This window comes from Rhinoderma darwinii, chromosome 3 (assembly GCF_050947455.1).
Source record: "Rhinoderma darwinii isolate aRhiDar2 chromosome 3, aRhiDar2.hap1, whole genome shotgun sequence".
NCBI lineage: Eukaryota > Metazoa > Chordata > Amphibia > Anura > Rhinodermatidae > Rhinoderma > Rhinoderma darwinii.
Window position 1 is genome coordinate 127,496,113 of NC_134689.1, and position 15,373 is coordinate 127,511,485.

General features: G+C 40.5%; 1 protein-coding gene across 1 annotated transcript in view; it reads right to left on the reverse strand.

Moving 5' to 3' along the window:
* Positions 1–1,861: 1,861 nt before the first annotated feature.
* Positions 1,862–15,373, reverse strand: part of MYBPC1 (myosin binding protein C1) — a 121,543-nt gene continuing 108,031 nt past the window's right edge. Inside the window, exon 31 of the mRNA XM_075859389.1 lies at positions 1,862–2,852. Within this exon, the coding sequence (XP_075715504.1) occupies positions 2,752–2,852 (101 nt within the window). The 3' untranslated portion in view covers positions 1,862–2,751. The remainder of the gene's footprint in view (positions 2,853–15,373) is intronic.

The following is a 15,373-nucleotide window of genomic DNA, read 5'->3' on the forward strand; positions in this document are numbered from 1 at the left end:
TTTAACTTTTCATATTTTTTATTTTTTTTACACTACTAAAAACTTTATAAAACTTTTTTACATATTTTATTTAGTCCACCTAGAGGACATGAACATGCGATTGTTAGATCGCTGGTACAACATACTGCAATACTAATGCATTGCAGTATATTAGCATTTGCACAGGCTTCTGTTAAGCCCTGCCAGAGGCAGTGCTTAACATGGGCAGAGTGAAGGCAGACCTGGGGGCCTGACAGGAGGTAGGCATCGCGGGAGGGACCGAAGAGCTGTTGGAGGGGGGCACCCCCTCTCTTTATAACGCCTTAGATGCTGCGGTCACGATTGACTGCAGCATTTAAGGGGTTAAATGGACAGGAACAGCACTGGGGAGCCCGCTCCATACATTACCCCCAGCACCAGGACATGTTTTGACGTCCTGGTACGAGAATGAGTTAAATAAGAGAATCTTTGTGGGAATACCCCTTTAACTAGATGAGCAAAAAGTAGCTTGCCACAATTTGAGCTAATCCGCTATTTTTCTTTTTGTAGCAGTTTTACAAAATTTGTGGCAAAAGCGTGGCATGTAAAAAATACAGGTCTGAGTCCAAAAGAGCTTAAATCGCCCTGAATGCTACCTAAAATAGTGCCACAGGTACCCTCCTAATAATCCTGCCCTGATATCAGAGCTTAGTTATCTGTTTTTTTTGTTTCCTCTTCTTGGAATCTATTTCTTACAGTTCTAGTGGAAAAATAGGGCTCTAAAGTGTTGCTTGATATTAATATTTTGTAGGATAAAGCTTATATGACTTGTACATAGTTGCCAACAGTCCCAAATTTGTCGGGACTGTCCCGAATTTGCAGAGACAGTTCTGGCAAATGCCATATTCAATTGTATCTGCATCCTCAGGACGTAGATACAATTTAATACTATGGCAGAGCAGGACACTATCCGCTCCCTGCTCTGCCATTCACTCCTCCTGGAGCGCAATCCCTGGCCACAGCGTTGCTGACGCTCTTGTCGGAGATTCCGCTCCTAGGGGGAGACCCTGTCTAAGAGCTGAATCCCCGGCCAGATCATTGCCAATGTTCTGACTGGGGATTCCACTACTAAAGAGAGCCTCTACAGAAGGCACTGCGACATTATCTACAGGGGGGTGTGGCACTATTGACCGAGGGCACTGCGGCATTATCTACAGAGGGTACTGCGGCATTATCTACAGAGGGCACTGTGGCATTATTTACAGAAGACACTGTGGCATTATCTACAGGGGGCACTGTGGCATTATCTACAGGGGGCCATGTGGCACCATCTACAGGGGGGCCGTGAGGCACTAGCTACAGGGGGCCATGTGGCATTATCTACAGGAAGCAATGTGTGGCACTATCTACTGGGGACAGTGTGGGGCACCATCTACAAGGGGGCACTGAGTGTGGTACTATCTACGCTGGTTTTTATGCTACGAGTAGTGGTCAGCACATATCACCTAGTCCTAGTGATAAAGTGAGACATCACCTACATTTAAACAACCGGATAATCACAACCGGATAACAAGCCGCCATAGTAGTTGTCAGCCAAACTAGTGCACAAATTTTTGTTCATTTATTAATTTTTTTGGAAGAATGGTGTGTGCCATTAGCCACATCCACCAGATAAGTCACGGCCCATAAGACACAACCACCAAAGATGCTACACCCTAAGTGTCCCCATAAAAAAAATATTAATGTTGGCAACTATGCATGTAGTAGCTCAGTGACAATAATGTAGTAAGGTTTCTTCTTATGTCTTAATATAGTTTCTGCTTACATTAGAAATAATAACACATAAGTCAAACATAGAAAATTTTTCTTATTTATTGTACATTGATTGAATTACACAATTTGTTTTCCAGCTTTTCACCAGCAGTATTACTTTAGGAAGCAATCTCTAGCATGAATATTAAATATTGCAGTAATTTTGCCTTCTCAGAGAAAGATCTAACATTTTTGTAATTTATCAATGTTATGTAAGCAGTTCAGTTCATTGCCAACAAGTCAAGTGTTGTGCTGCTCCAAGGAAGGATACCAATTATCCATACTGAGCCTTGAAGCAAAAAAGGCCCAAGCCAAACTTTAAAGGGAACCTGTCACCAGCATTTCACCTATTGAGCTTTACTTATCCCTCACTGGCCGCTGCTATCAAAAGTTCATTGCCGTTATCACTTTTCCTAAACTCCTCCTCCAACTGTAAATAACGGTCTGCAAACATTTTGCGCGTTTTATCGTAATAATCCGGTTTCCCTTTTTGCGCACACCCCAGAAGAGGACATCAATGCACAAGCGCGGGATTTTGTGTGCTGGGGCAAGGCAAGGAGCTGTCAATCAAAAGTAAGGAGGCGGGGAAAACTCGGAAAGACTTGAGGAATGAAGATTTGACTCTTTTCAAACGAAGATTTGACTCTTTTCTGCTCATTTGCATACGGTGTGGGAACACTAAAAAGCTGAATACTAAAGCTACAGAGCCGACTAAGAAGACAATTATATGTTATATAGAAATGATTTTTCACCCACTACCACCAGGTATTGCTGGTTTAATAAGTGAAATGCTGGTGACAGGTTCCCTTTAAGCTCATTCATCCCTCCCTACATCAACCCATGCAATAATGGTATTTGTATCTAACACAGAAAGACAGCAGACAGAAATTGACTACACTTCTATAGATGTGGCTTTAGGGTCAAACACGTTCACACTGTTGTCCAGATGAATGCAGTAGAGAATCAGCGGACTGGATTTGCTCATGCTCTCTCCTGCTTACTCGCATCTAGCTCTCGCATATAAGAATCGATGACAGACAGAGGCACACCTTGCATTAGAAGGCGGAAAAATGTCACTCCACCTGCAAATCAGAGTATAAAAAGGTTAAGTATCCCCTTGGCAATCTCAGTATATTCTCATGATGATGGTTTTCTGTACTGTTCAAGTGCATGACATCGATTACTGTAGTTTTACCATGGATTATTTTACTGTCTAGTATCTTCTACTAGTTGTTGTGTCTTAAAGATCCAGTTCATGCAGATAAAAACCACATATATCCATTTTGAATTAAGACTAGGATCACACACAACATTTTGATGCAGTTTTGGCACAGGTTTCTGATTATAGCTGATTGACAGAACACAAAGGTAACTGTCAATCAGCTATATATTGATATATTGTCAAAGCCTAATCAAAGCAGAGTAAATGATGTATATTACAAAATATAATCTACTGTACTGTTTTATAAAACTTTACCCATATTACCCTTTTATTGTGCTCATTTCCACAATATAGGCTAAATTTCTTGTTCTTGTCATCATGTTCAATAAAGTTTTTTAATATAAATAAATTAATACATTTACCTTGCACAGCTAAAAAGGTATAGTACAGTATGTGGCAAACCAGCCATATCCACAGCATGTACAGTAGCAGCAAAGTGGGTGAGATTAGTAAATCTCATGCCCACGCTGCGGAATAAAAATGCAGCGTAAACGTTAAGAACTTGACCTGCGGTGCGGAATTTAACTCCGTAGCATGTCAATTTATGCTGCGTTTTTTTTGGTTTTCCGTTCTGGGTTTTCCCCATTGAATTCAATGGGGATGCAAAACCCGCAACAGAAAGCCAAGCGTTGTGACGTTTGAGGCGTAATCGCAGCATTTACACCACAAAGATCACAACGGCTGAAGAAAAAAAACATACTTACCCAGAGCGCCCACTTCTTCCTGCGCACAGGCTGCAGCGTCACATGGCCTGCAACGTCATCCAGGGAGGCCGGAGCGGACGTCAGAGGAGGGAGGGGGTAAGTATGAATGACTTTCTTCCGCAGTGGAATTTCCGTCTGAAATGTCGGAATGTCCTGCGGCTTCCAGGTCGGACACTCTGCGTGATTTTTTCGCAGCGTATCCGTCCCGTGGGATCCCGGCCTGAGGCTGGAATTTCACATGCAGATTTTGTGGCAGTTTTTAAAGTCAAACACAGAAGTGGATGCTAAAAGAGGACTAAGTTTAAAGGAAGGACTATTAGGTCTATTCTCTTTTGTATTTAGTCCTGTGTTTGTTCAAAAAACCGCATCCAAAACTGCATGTGTGATTCCAGCCTTAAAGAGCATGTATCTCTAGGTATAAGTCCTTGAGTTGTAAAAAATCCTTGTCAGCAACTAGTCCTTCTCAATGAATTAGAATATCATCAAAAAGTTAATTTATTCCAGTAATTCAATTCAAAAAGTGAAACTCATGTATTATATAGATTCATTACACACAGAGTGATCTATTTCCAGCATTTTTTGTTTTTTAATGTTGATGATTATGGCTAACAGTTAATGAAAACCCAAAATTTAGTGTCTCCGAAAATTAGAATATTATATAAGCCCAATTTCAAAAGTTATTTTTAATACCGAAATATAACTGAAAAGTCTGTCCAGTATATGCCCTCAATACTTGGTCGGTGCTGTTAGGGATCTGCCAGGTACTTCATCTAGGTATACTCCTGGGATTAATCAATCCACACCTGAGGCCAGACCTGTTCGACTGACACCATCTCCCACCAACCAGGGTGGCAGGCTCAGGAGTGGGAGAGCCTATCGCGGCCTGGTCTGTCGGAGTTAGCTCCGCCCCCTGTCCTTTATTACCTGCCCTGTTCTCTCCCTCAGTGCTTGTAATTCTTTTGGATTCCTGGCCCCACTGCTGCTTGCTCCAGCCTGCTTCTGCCGTGCTTCTGCCTTGCTGCAGTTCTGCTTGACCTGCTTTGCTTTGCCCCTGGCTTGCTTCTGTCTCCGTGCCCGCTCGGGTGTACTCACTTCGTCCTGGTCCTGACTGTTCGTTCGCCGCTCCGTTTCCTCGTGGCGTTCCGTGGCTACTGCCCCTTCCCTTGCGTGTTCCCTGTTTGTTTTCCTGTGCACTTAGACAGCGTAGGGACCGCCGCCCAGTTGTACCTCGTCGCCTAGGGCGGGTCGTTGCAAGTAGGCAGGGACAGGGCGGTGGGTAGATTAGGGCTCACTTTCCCTTCACCTCCTTCCTGCCATTACAGGTGCTCCTTTTGCATGAATTACTGCATCAATGCGGCGTGGAATGGAGGCGATTACCCTGTGGCACTTCTGAGGTATTAATGCGGTGTGGCATGGAGGCGATCAGCCTGTGACACTGCTGAGGTGTTATGGAAGCCCAGGTTGCTTTGATAGCGGCCTTCAACTCGTCTGCATTGTTGGGTCTGGTGTCTCTCATCTTCCTCTTGACAATACCCCATAGATTCTTTATGGGGTTTAGCGCAGTGATACTGTGGTTATTACACCAGGTATTGGTACTTTTGGCATGAAGTGCTCTAAAATGTCCTGGTTGACGGCTGCGTTGACTCTGGACTTCATATAACACAGTGGACCAACACCAGCAGATATGGCCCCCAAACCATCACTGACTGTGGAAACTTCACACTGGACCGCAAGCAACTTGGAGTGATGCCTCTCCACTCTTCCTCCAGACTCTGGGACCGAGATTTCCAAATGAAATGAAAAATTTACTTTCATCTGAAAACAGGACTTTGGACCACTGAGCAACAGTGATGGTCCACTGTGTTATATCAACTCCAGAGTCAGTGCAGCGTCTACCAGGAGATTTGCGAGCACTTAGTGCTTCCCTCTGCTGACAAGCTTTATGGAGATGCCGATTTAATTTTCCAGCAGGACTTGGCACCTGCCCACACTGCCAAAAGTACCAATACCTGGTGTAATAACCACAGTATCACTGTGCTTGATTGGCCAGCAAGCTCACCTGACCTAAACCCCATAGAGAATCTATGGGGTATTGTCAAGAGGAAGATGAGAGACACCAGACCCAACAATGAAGACGAGCTGAAGGCCGCTATCAAAGCTACCTGGGCTTCCATAACACCTCAGCAGTGCCACATGCTGATCGCCTCCATGCCACACTGCATTGATGCAGTAATTTATGCAAAAGGAGCCCCAACCAAGTATTGAGGGCATATACTGGACAGACTTGTCAGTAGGACAACATTTCGGTATTTTAAATCATTTTTGAAATTGGGCTTATATATTATTCAAATTTTCTGAGACACTAAATTTCGGGTTTTCATTAACTGTTAGCCATATTCTTCAACATTAAAAGAAAAAAAATGCTGGAAATAGATCACTCTGTGTGTAATGAACCTATATAATATATGAGTTTCACTTTTTGAATTCAATTACTGAAATAAATGAACTTTTTGATGATATTCTAATTCATTTAGGACTAGTATTCCTTATATCTGTGTCTGCAAGAGTATGGCAACCAATGTAAGCTGCTATTATAGCTCTCAAATTAATTTTTACCCATCTTTTCTGAATAGCAAATCTGGCTGGTTATATATAACATAAGTGCATAACTACAAAAGAAGGAAAATAACAAGATTCTCGGAGAGCGAATCTATAAGAGTGAAGGTAACCACAATGGTGTGTATGACACTCACAAAGGTAAGAAGAGTCAGGTCCTACATTTAATGTAGCAAAAATGTGTTAAAACATATAATAAAATTGACTGTTCCATGCGTATCGGGGCAATCCCCTTCATCAGGATAATATATTGCAAGGTACTGAATCCATTTAAATGCCGGTGTGTTACACAAATCACACACTCCTTCACGTGTTACCGAAGTTACATTATGAATTTGAAATCCCTCTATACTCATAAATAGCATAGACATCTTCCTATGGTAATGATGCAATAGGAACCATTTTTTACCCCAAACTTATATCCCTCTGATAATGTCTTATAATGGGAAAATGCAAGTATGACTGTTTTTCCTATGAAAGGTGTGTATACTATATTGTGGGATATCCGTCCCGAACCCTTATAGCACCTGAATATTCCTGTCCAGGAGTGCGGTCCATCATTTTTTCTATGTATACTAGTAAAGACAGGATAATTATAGGAGGAACAACTCTAATCTAATGTAAGATATGGAAAACAAGGTTAGGCTTCATACACATCTGCATCAGGGGTCTGTTCCGACGTTCCGTCTGAGCTTTCAGTCAGATCGGAGCCCTGACTGTCACAAATGGAAACCATAGGTTGATTTCAATGGTGACGGATCCAGTGCCAATGGTTTCAGTTTGTCTCCGTTGTGCAAGGGTTCCGTAGTCTTGACGAAATCAATAGCGTAGTCGACTACACTATTGATTCCGTCAAAACGACCTAACCCTTGCACAACTGACACAAACGGAAACCATTGGCACCGGAACTATCACCATTGAAATAAATGGTGATGGAAACGGAAACCTATGGTCGGAACAGAGCCCTGACGCAGATGTGAACGAAGCCTTATTACTTGTTCTAAGGACTCATTCAGACAAGTAGGAGATAAGCTCTGTAAATGAAATTTACAGTACATTTCTCTCTTATGAAACCTTTTATATCTCGAGAGTGATTTATTAATTTGATCTATTGGTATTACTTTTAATGATTCAGGATTTCCCCCATGTTCCAAAGCAAAGTGTCAAGCGACACTATGCTTCCTATACCTGTGTTTGATATTGAGCCTATGCTTACTTATTCTTTCTCTCAAAGTGATTGTTGTTCTGCCCACGTACTGGAGGCCACATGGGAACTCCAGCACATAAATCACAAAGTCACTATTGCAATTCAGGAATTGTTTAATTTCAATTCTTTCTGTGGTTAGTTTGCATTCAAACTTTTTCCTCCTATGTGTTATCTCTGTGCCACATTTACACCTACTATGTCCACATCATAGACTCCACTATTGGTCAGAAATCCAAGGCCTTTTTTTGTTGCTCCTTTTAATTTTGGGCAGGAAGTTGCCAATATGTCTTTTACTGTCCTTGTTCTTTAAAAGAAAGGATCGCTCAAAGAAGAAGTTAGTGGGGCCCCTCAAATTATTTTTAAAAGACCAAGGCCAATAAAAAAAAGTGGCACCTTCCTACCCAAAATGTAAAAAAGGAACAATAAAAAAAGGAATTTGATTTGTAACCAATAGTAAAGTCTATGGATGTGGACATAGTAGGTGTAAATGTGGCACAGAGATAACACATAGGAGGAAGTAGTTTGATTGAATACTAACCACAGAGTGATTTGAAATTAAACAATATCTGAACTGTAATAGTGACTTTGTGATTTACGTGTAATAGAACAAATTAGTAAATCAATCTCGAGATATAAAAGGTTATTTAAGAGAAATGTATTGGACATTTCATTTACAGACCTTATCTCCAAATTGTCTGAATGAGTCTTTAGAAAGAGTAATGTAAACAAAGTTTCTCTATTTCCTATTAGATTAGAGTTGTTCCTCTTTAACCCCTTAATGACCGGGCCATTTTGCACGTTAATGACCAAGGATTATTTCTTGTTTTTTCACGGTCGCATTCCAAGAGTCGTAACTCTTTTTTTATTCCGTCGACATAGCCGTATAAGGGCTTGTTTTTTGCGGGACGAGTTGTATTTTGTAATTGTACCATTTTTAGATGCTTATAACATATTGATTAACTTTTATTAACTTTATTTTAGGAGAGAATTGAAAATAAGCAGCTATTCCAGCATTTATTTTCACGTTATAAATTTACGCCGTTTACTATGCAGCGTAAATAACATGTTAACTTTATTCTATGGGTCGGCACGATTACAGGGATACCAAATATGTAAAGGTTTTATATGTTTTTTCTACGTTTGCACAATAAAAACCCTTTTAGAAAAAAATTACTTGTTTTTGCATCGCCGCATTCCAAGAGGCGTAACGTTTTTATTTTTCCGTCGATGTGGCCGTACGTGGGCTTGATTTTTGCGGGACAATGAGTAGTTTTTATTAGTACTATTTTGGGGTACATAGGACTTATAGATTAACTTTTATTTTATTTTTTATGGGGGGAATGGGAGAAAAGAGAGAATTTTGACGTTGTTTTTTGCGTTTTCTTTGGACGCCGTTCATCCGGCGGTTTAATTAATATGTTCATTTTATTGGTCAAGTTGTTACGATCGCGGGGATACCATATATGTGTATGTGTGATTTGTTTTGACCGTTTTACTAAATAAAACCACTTTTTGGGCCAAAAAAGTAGTTTTATTTGACATTGACTGTAATTATTTATTTATTTTTTTCACAAACTTTATTTAACTGTTTTACATTTTTTTTTCTTAGTCCCACCAGGGGACTTCACTATGCGATGTGCCGATCGCATATATAATGCTTTGGTATACTTCGTATACCAAAGCATTATTGCCTGTCAGTGTAAAACTGACAGGCAACCTGTTAGGTCATGCCTCCGGCATCGCCTAACAGGCAGATGCTGAAGGCAGACCTGGGGGTCTTTGTTAGACCCCCGGCTGTCATGGAAACCCGACGGCGACCCGCGATTTGTTTGCGGGGGCGCCGATCGGGTGACAGAGGGAGCTCCCCCCTCTGTCAAACACATTAAATGCCGCTGTCACTATTGTCAGCGGCATTTAATGGGTTAAACTGCCGGAATCGGCGCGCACTTCGATTCCGGCAGTTGCAGCAGGAGCCAGGCTGTGTATAACAGCCGTGCTCCTGCCGCTGATCGCGTGGGTACAGTCTCAGTACCCGCGCCATCACAGGACGGATATATCTGTCCTCCTGCGCGAACTAGCAGCTGCCGAGGACGGATATATCCGTCCTTCGGCGTTAAGGAGTTAAATTATACTACCTGTACTAGTATACACATCTTTTATGTGAAAAACAGTAATATTTGAATTTTCCCGTTCTGAGATAACTGAGAGCAACTATCAGAGAAATAAAGACGTTGTAGGATAAAAATGGTCCCCGTCACATCATCTACCATAGGAACATGTGTATGCTATAATTAGTATAGAGGGATTTCAAAATCGCAACGTCACCTCCAGTAATCTTTGAGGGAGCGTAGAAGGGTGTGTGATTTGCGCAACACATACTGTGTAACGGCATTTAAATAGTGCCCGTTGTAACATCTACCATATAAAGATGCTATAAGGGATTTCAACTTTGTAATGTCACTTCCTGTAATAATTAAGTGTGTGTACAGGGGTGTGCGATTTTTGTAACAAACGGACTCAGTGCCTTGCAGTATTTAATTCCTGACGAAGTGAGTTGCCCTGATACATGCAGGACATTGGATTTTTACGCTACGTTTTAATATATTTTTACATTTAGGTTATATGCACACGGAGCTGATTAGTGACGGATTTTCCGCAACGGATTTCTTTGCGGAAAATCTGCAGCGTATCACAGTGGCAACAAAGTGAATGAGATTTTAAATAATCTCATCCACATGCTGCGGAAAAATAATAAGCAGGAAATAAGTGTGGAAATTGATCAGCTGTGCAGATTCTCAATCTACAGCATGTAATTTTTTTCTTGCGAAAATGCGGCGGAATTTCCATATAGAAAATCCGATCGAAAATTCTGCAGCAAATCTGCCCCGTGTGCACATACCCTTAAATGTTTATTCTGGAGTATGACTGGTGACCTGGATGATGTTTTTGCTAAATGCTGTGCCAAGGGATCTTTGTATGGTGATCCTGGATTAGAGGAGGGCATGGGACGTGGCTCTCGTTACCTTTGTCAGTATCATACAGATTATTATGGCTACGGCACTAAATCCCTTTAGATTTGCTCTCTGAGAATTTTGTTATTTTCTTTCTTTATGGCATGAACATGGAATCCATAAGCGTGCAGGTCCTGCAAGGATTGTAGCGGAATAAAATGAATGAGCTGATACGGAGTGGATGTTTTTTGAGTGGTAGGACGTTACCACTCACAAAGAGTAAGTAAATAAGTCCATTACCAAGTACAGATGGTTATAGTATTTGAGCCATATTGGGCACTTCTTTTATTATTTTGGTCTATTATTTTATAAGTACATAACTGGGCAGATTTACCATTAGGGCACGACCAGACGTGGCGTGTTTCTGCCGCCACTGTCCGCATCAATGCCACACATAATCTGCGTTGCAGATTCTGTTGCGGCTCTGCCTAAAATGGGCAGGAAATTGATGCGGATTAGCCGTTGCGTCTTCAGGTGAAGACTACTTCCCTTCTCTCTATCAGTGCAGGATAGAGAGAAGGGACAGCCTTTTCCCTAGTAAAAGTAAAAGAAATTCATAATTACCTGGCCGTTGTCTTGGTGACGCGTCCCTCTTTCGACATCCAGCCCGACCTCCCTGGATGATGCGGCAGTCCATGAGACCGCTACAGCCTGTGATTGGCCTGTGAGTGGCTGCAGCCATCACATGGACTGAAACGTCATACCGGGAGGCCGGACTGGAGGAAGAAGCAGGGAGTTCTCGGTAAGTAGGAACTTCTATTTTTTTTTTACAGGTTGATCTATATTGTGACCGGAATGTCACTGTCCAGGGTGCTGAAACAGTTACTGCCGATCGTTTAACTCTTTCTGCACCCTAGACAGTGACTATCTCCTGACGTCACCTAGCAACGCCCCCGTAATTACGGGTGCACACACGTAGTCACCCATAATTACGGGAGCCCCATTGACTTCTATGGGCCTGCCCGTGCCGTAATATCGGCACGTGATTACGGGCGTTTTTACGTTAGTGTGCATGGGGCCTTAGTCTGGCTATAGACCTAGAAATACATAGGTCCAGCCAGAATGAGGAAATATCATGTTCGTAAAACAAATACGCTACGCAACACACATAACATCTGCGGATTTCATTGCGGAATTTTGAATCTCGATTGAAGTCAATGGAGAAATTCCGCAATGAGTCCGCAACAAGTCCGCTACACGTCCGCAACAGCCAGTGTATGCTGCGGACACCAAATTCCGCACCGCAGCCTATGGTCCGCAGCGGAGTTTTCGCAACATGTGCACAAACCCAACTAAAAAGCAGTGGAAAGCAATGGAGAAAATGTCCACTGCGGATTTCCGCAGCGGACTGGCCGCAGCGGATTTCCAGAGCAATTACTGTGTACTGTTTAATTATAGAGTTCAATCTCTATCTCGTATGCAGTAAGCTTCTCAGCTCCCTCTACTGGTGGCTGCAGAGAGACATAATTGTATTATTTAACTCTATGTGGATTAACTGTATGCAGATGACGCAAAAGTTACAATTTGCGTGAAAAATTGCAGCTTTGAGCCATTCTTACCACTATTCTAAAAGATTGGTGGAGCTTAGCAGCCCTTCAAATTTCTTATAATTTATGCCATAAACTAGTGTATATTATAGCGGAAATCTACGCCAGCTCCTAGCCCTGTACCACCCCCTCATGATCAAATATTCAAATAAAATAAAGTAAAATAAATGAAAAAAACATTTATTGACCTCATCGCTCTGCTTCCCCCCCCCCCCCAAGATCTCCTCAGGGCTCCATTATTAGGAGGCAGTGCATACATGGTCCTGACACCGGGTAATATTAGGGCCTTATATGTGATGCAGCACACAACGTTCTGGCACTGGACATTGTGTGCTGCATGCCTGCGTCGCAAATAACGTCTTGACGCCCCTCGGCATCAGGACCTTGTCTGCGTCTCAGCCTGATGGTGGAGCCTAAGGAGTTCCGGGGGGAGAAGCAGAGCAATGAGGTGATTACGCCTTGTGACCACAACTGGTACGCTGCTGCCGCATAGGCAGCGGAAATATGCAGCAGATTTATTAAGGGGCATCGCCTCTTAATAAATTTGTTGCATCTTACCCCAGCGGAGCAGATAGACAAGACTGGTGTATTGAACGCTATCCTTAGTACGTCTGCCACTATGTCTATGCAGATTTGGAGTTCTGTCTCAGAAAAGCTATGACTGCTATAAAGACACGTTATGATTTAATTGAAAGTGTCTAAGAAAACTGATAAGCGATAACCCCTGTGGGAGCTGTAATGGCGGCAATATTGGTTGTCACACTAATATTCATAACAATTTATTCAGTCTCAACAGATTAGGAGTCAGTTGTTCATGTAGTTTAGCTGCATGAATATCCGATGTAACTTCAGGCCAAAATAATGAAACATACCGTTGATATTTTATTTATTCACCCATGTTGCAAAATAAAATAAGCTCCAGTAGGGGAAAAAACGTTGCGACATAGGTGAATAAAGAGAACTTTTTTTCACTATTTTGGAGTGCTGTTGTTCTCTATTGCGATATTTGGTGATTGGACTAATGAGCCAAGGTCCCTGTGGCTTGCAACCTTTAGATATATAAACATAGTGCTGCTTTTTTCCCCATCTTTTTTGTGATGGTGTAACTTTAATGATTTCATTGTATCCCAGCAAACTGATACCAGTATACGTGTTTAAGGTTTAAAATGAGTATATCTGCTGTTTGTATAAAATGCAATATTGTATCTATAGATGAGTCTACGATCCATTGCATATCACATCACATGTAGATTAATCTGCCATCACCATATCATGTGGATGAAACAGATATTACATACCCTACATGTAACATGTAGATGTATGAGCTATCATGTACACATGATCTGTAGATTAATCTGCTACTGCAGATATGACATGTAGCTCAATTTGCCATCATGTACATATCTCAAGTATAGTAGCTGAAAATCTCATCATGTACATATGTAAATTAAGATGCTCATATGTAGATGGAAAATTTTAGTTGATAAAGGAATGAATTATAAAAGCAGGGGGCATGTGCCAATAGAATGCATAGTCTTCTTGGTCTCGTCCATAGCAATCAAATCTGTGGCATGAACATGCAGTAGAATAGGAATAATAGGCTATGAGAATATTGGGATTTTACATGTACTCAGCTGCCGGTATGGCTCTGAAGTGGAAGATATTGGGTTTTTAAAACATATCCGTATTCAACTGTTATACCCATACATAAAGAAATAGTAGAGCAAAAATACAGAAAGCCAAGTTGTCAAGTCTCCACAGATTTGTCTAAGTGGATTTGAAGAGTATAGATCCTCGTGATTAAGAAAACTAGAGTGAAGCAATAATATGAATAAAATTGGATAACTAGATAGATATTGGATCATATTTTTTAACAGTGAAACAACAACAACAACAACAACAACAACAACAGAGTGTTAGCTCATGATGCAAACTACTGTTAGATATGGAATTGACATTCAACGATGTTCTGCATGGAAAGACATAAGCTTCATATGACATGACCATATGAAAGCTTACCTTAGGTGACAATACACATTCAATAATCCTTATTGTGCAACTAAGGGAAAGAGAAAGAGAAGTAATGAACATTTAGAAGCTAAGAACAAACATAGTGATAACTGAATGGCTGTGATGTCATGAAAGCTTAGTAAGTGTGGTCAAAGCATATGAAAAATGAAACCTAGCGATATTCCATAAAAAAATTAATAACTGATCATATTAATGCACACTGATTGATCAAAAGTAAGCATTTAACCGGGTTAACCTTTCTGAAAAAGGTGAGTTTAATTTGTATATGTATATATATATATAAATATATACATATATATATATACATATATATATATATATATATATATATATATATATATACATACATATATATATATATATATACATACATATATATATATATATATACATACATACATATATATATATATATATATATATATATACATACATACATACTCACACATATCTATATATATGGACATACACATCACACTTCATATATAAATAAATATATAATACAAATAATATATATTTATTAAGTAGATAGATAGATAGATATCATTCTCTTTCCAAATTAGGGATCATTCACAAAGAAATGCATTTAGTGCCAAGCCTGCATTCAGATAACCAGGGACTTTCTGACACTGTCTTAGATCATTGGCTGGTTATTGTTACTAAGTGCATCACAATAAAGTTTTTGTGAATGGACCCCATTAATTTCAGAAATTCAGATTCAGACTGTAACTGAGAATGTGACATGGGCCTCATGTATCAAAGCGACTGAATAAAGAATTGTCCTTCTTGCCCATAGTAACCAATCACAGTTTAGCTTAGGAGGTTAGGACTCTATTTTGTTGCTATGAGCAGTGATGCCTCTGAAACAGTCTTGACACATGAGCCCCATTATGTATCATCCATATCTTTAAATATATGACAATTTTAACATTAATTCATTTTAAGCAATATATTTTGTGATGCTATTAAGAATTATTCTGAGTGTTATTTAAATAGTTCATGGTAAAATTATATAAGGGCAAGTTTTACCATGAATCAGGATTCGCAATCTGGCCTCAGATTACAAATACCGGTTTTACATGCAAGATATGGCTTAACATGAGAAGAGATTATTTATTTGGGAGGTATCACTGAATGTAATATTTGTGTGGTAAACCTGCTTTTGTTTCCACAAGCCGAAAGGTTCTCCGCCTATTGACCCTGTAGAATTAGAACATTTCAAATGATATATATGAAATTGTTTCCGTCTAACATGTCATTTTCAT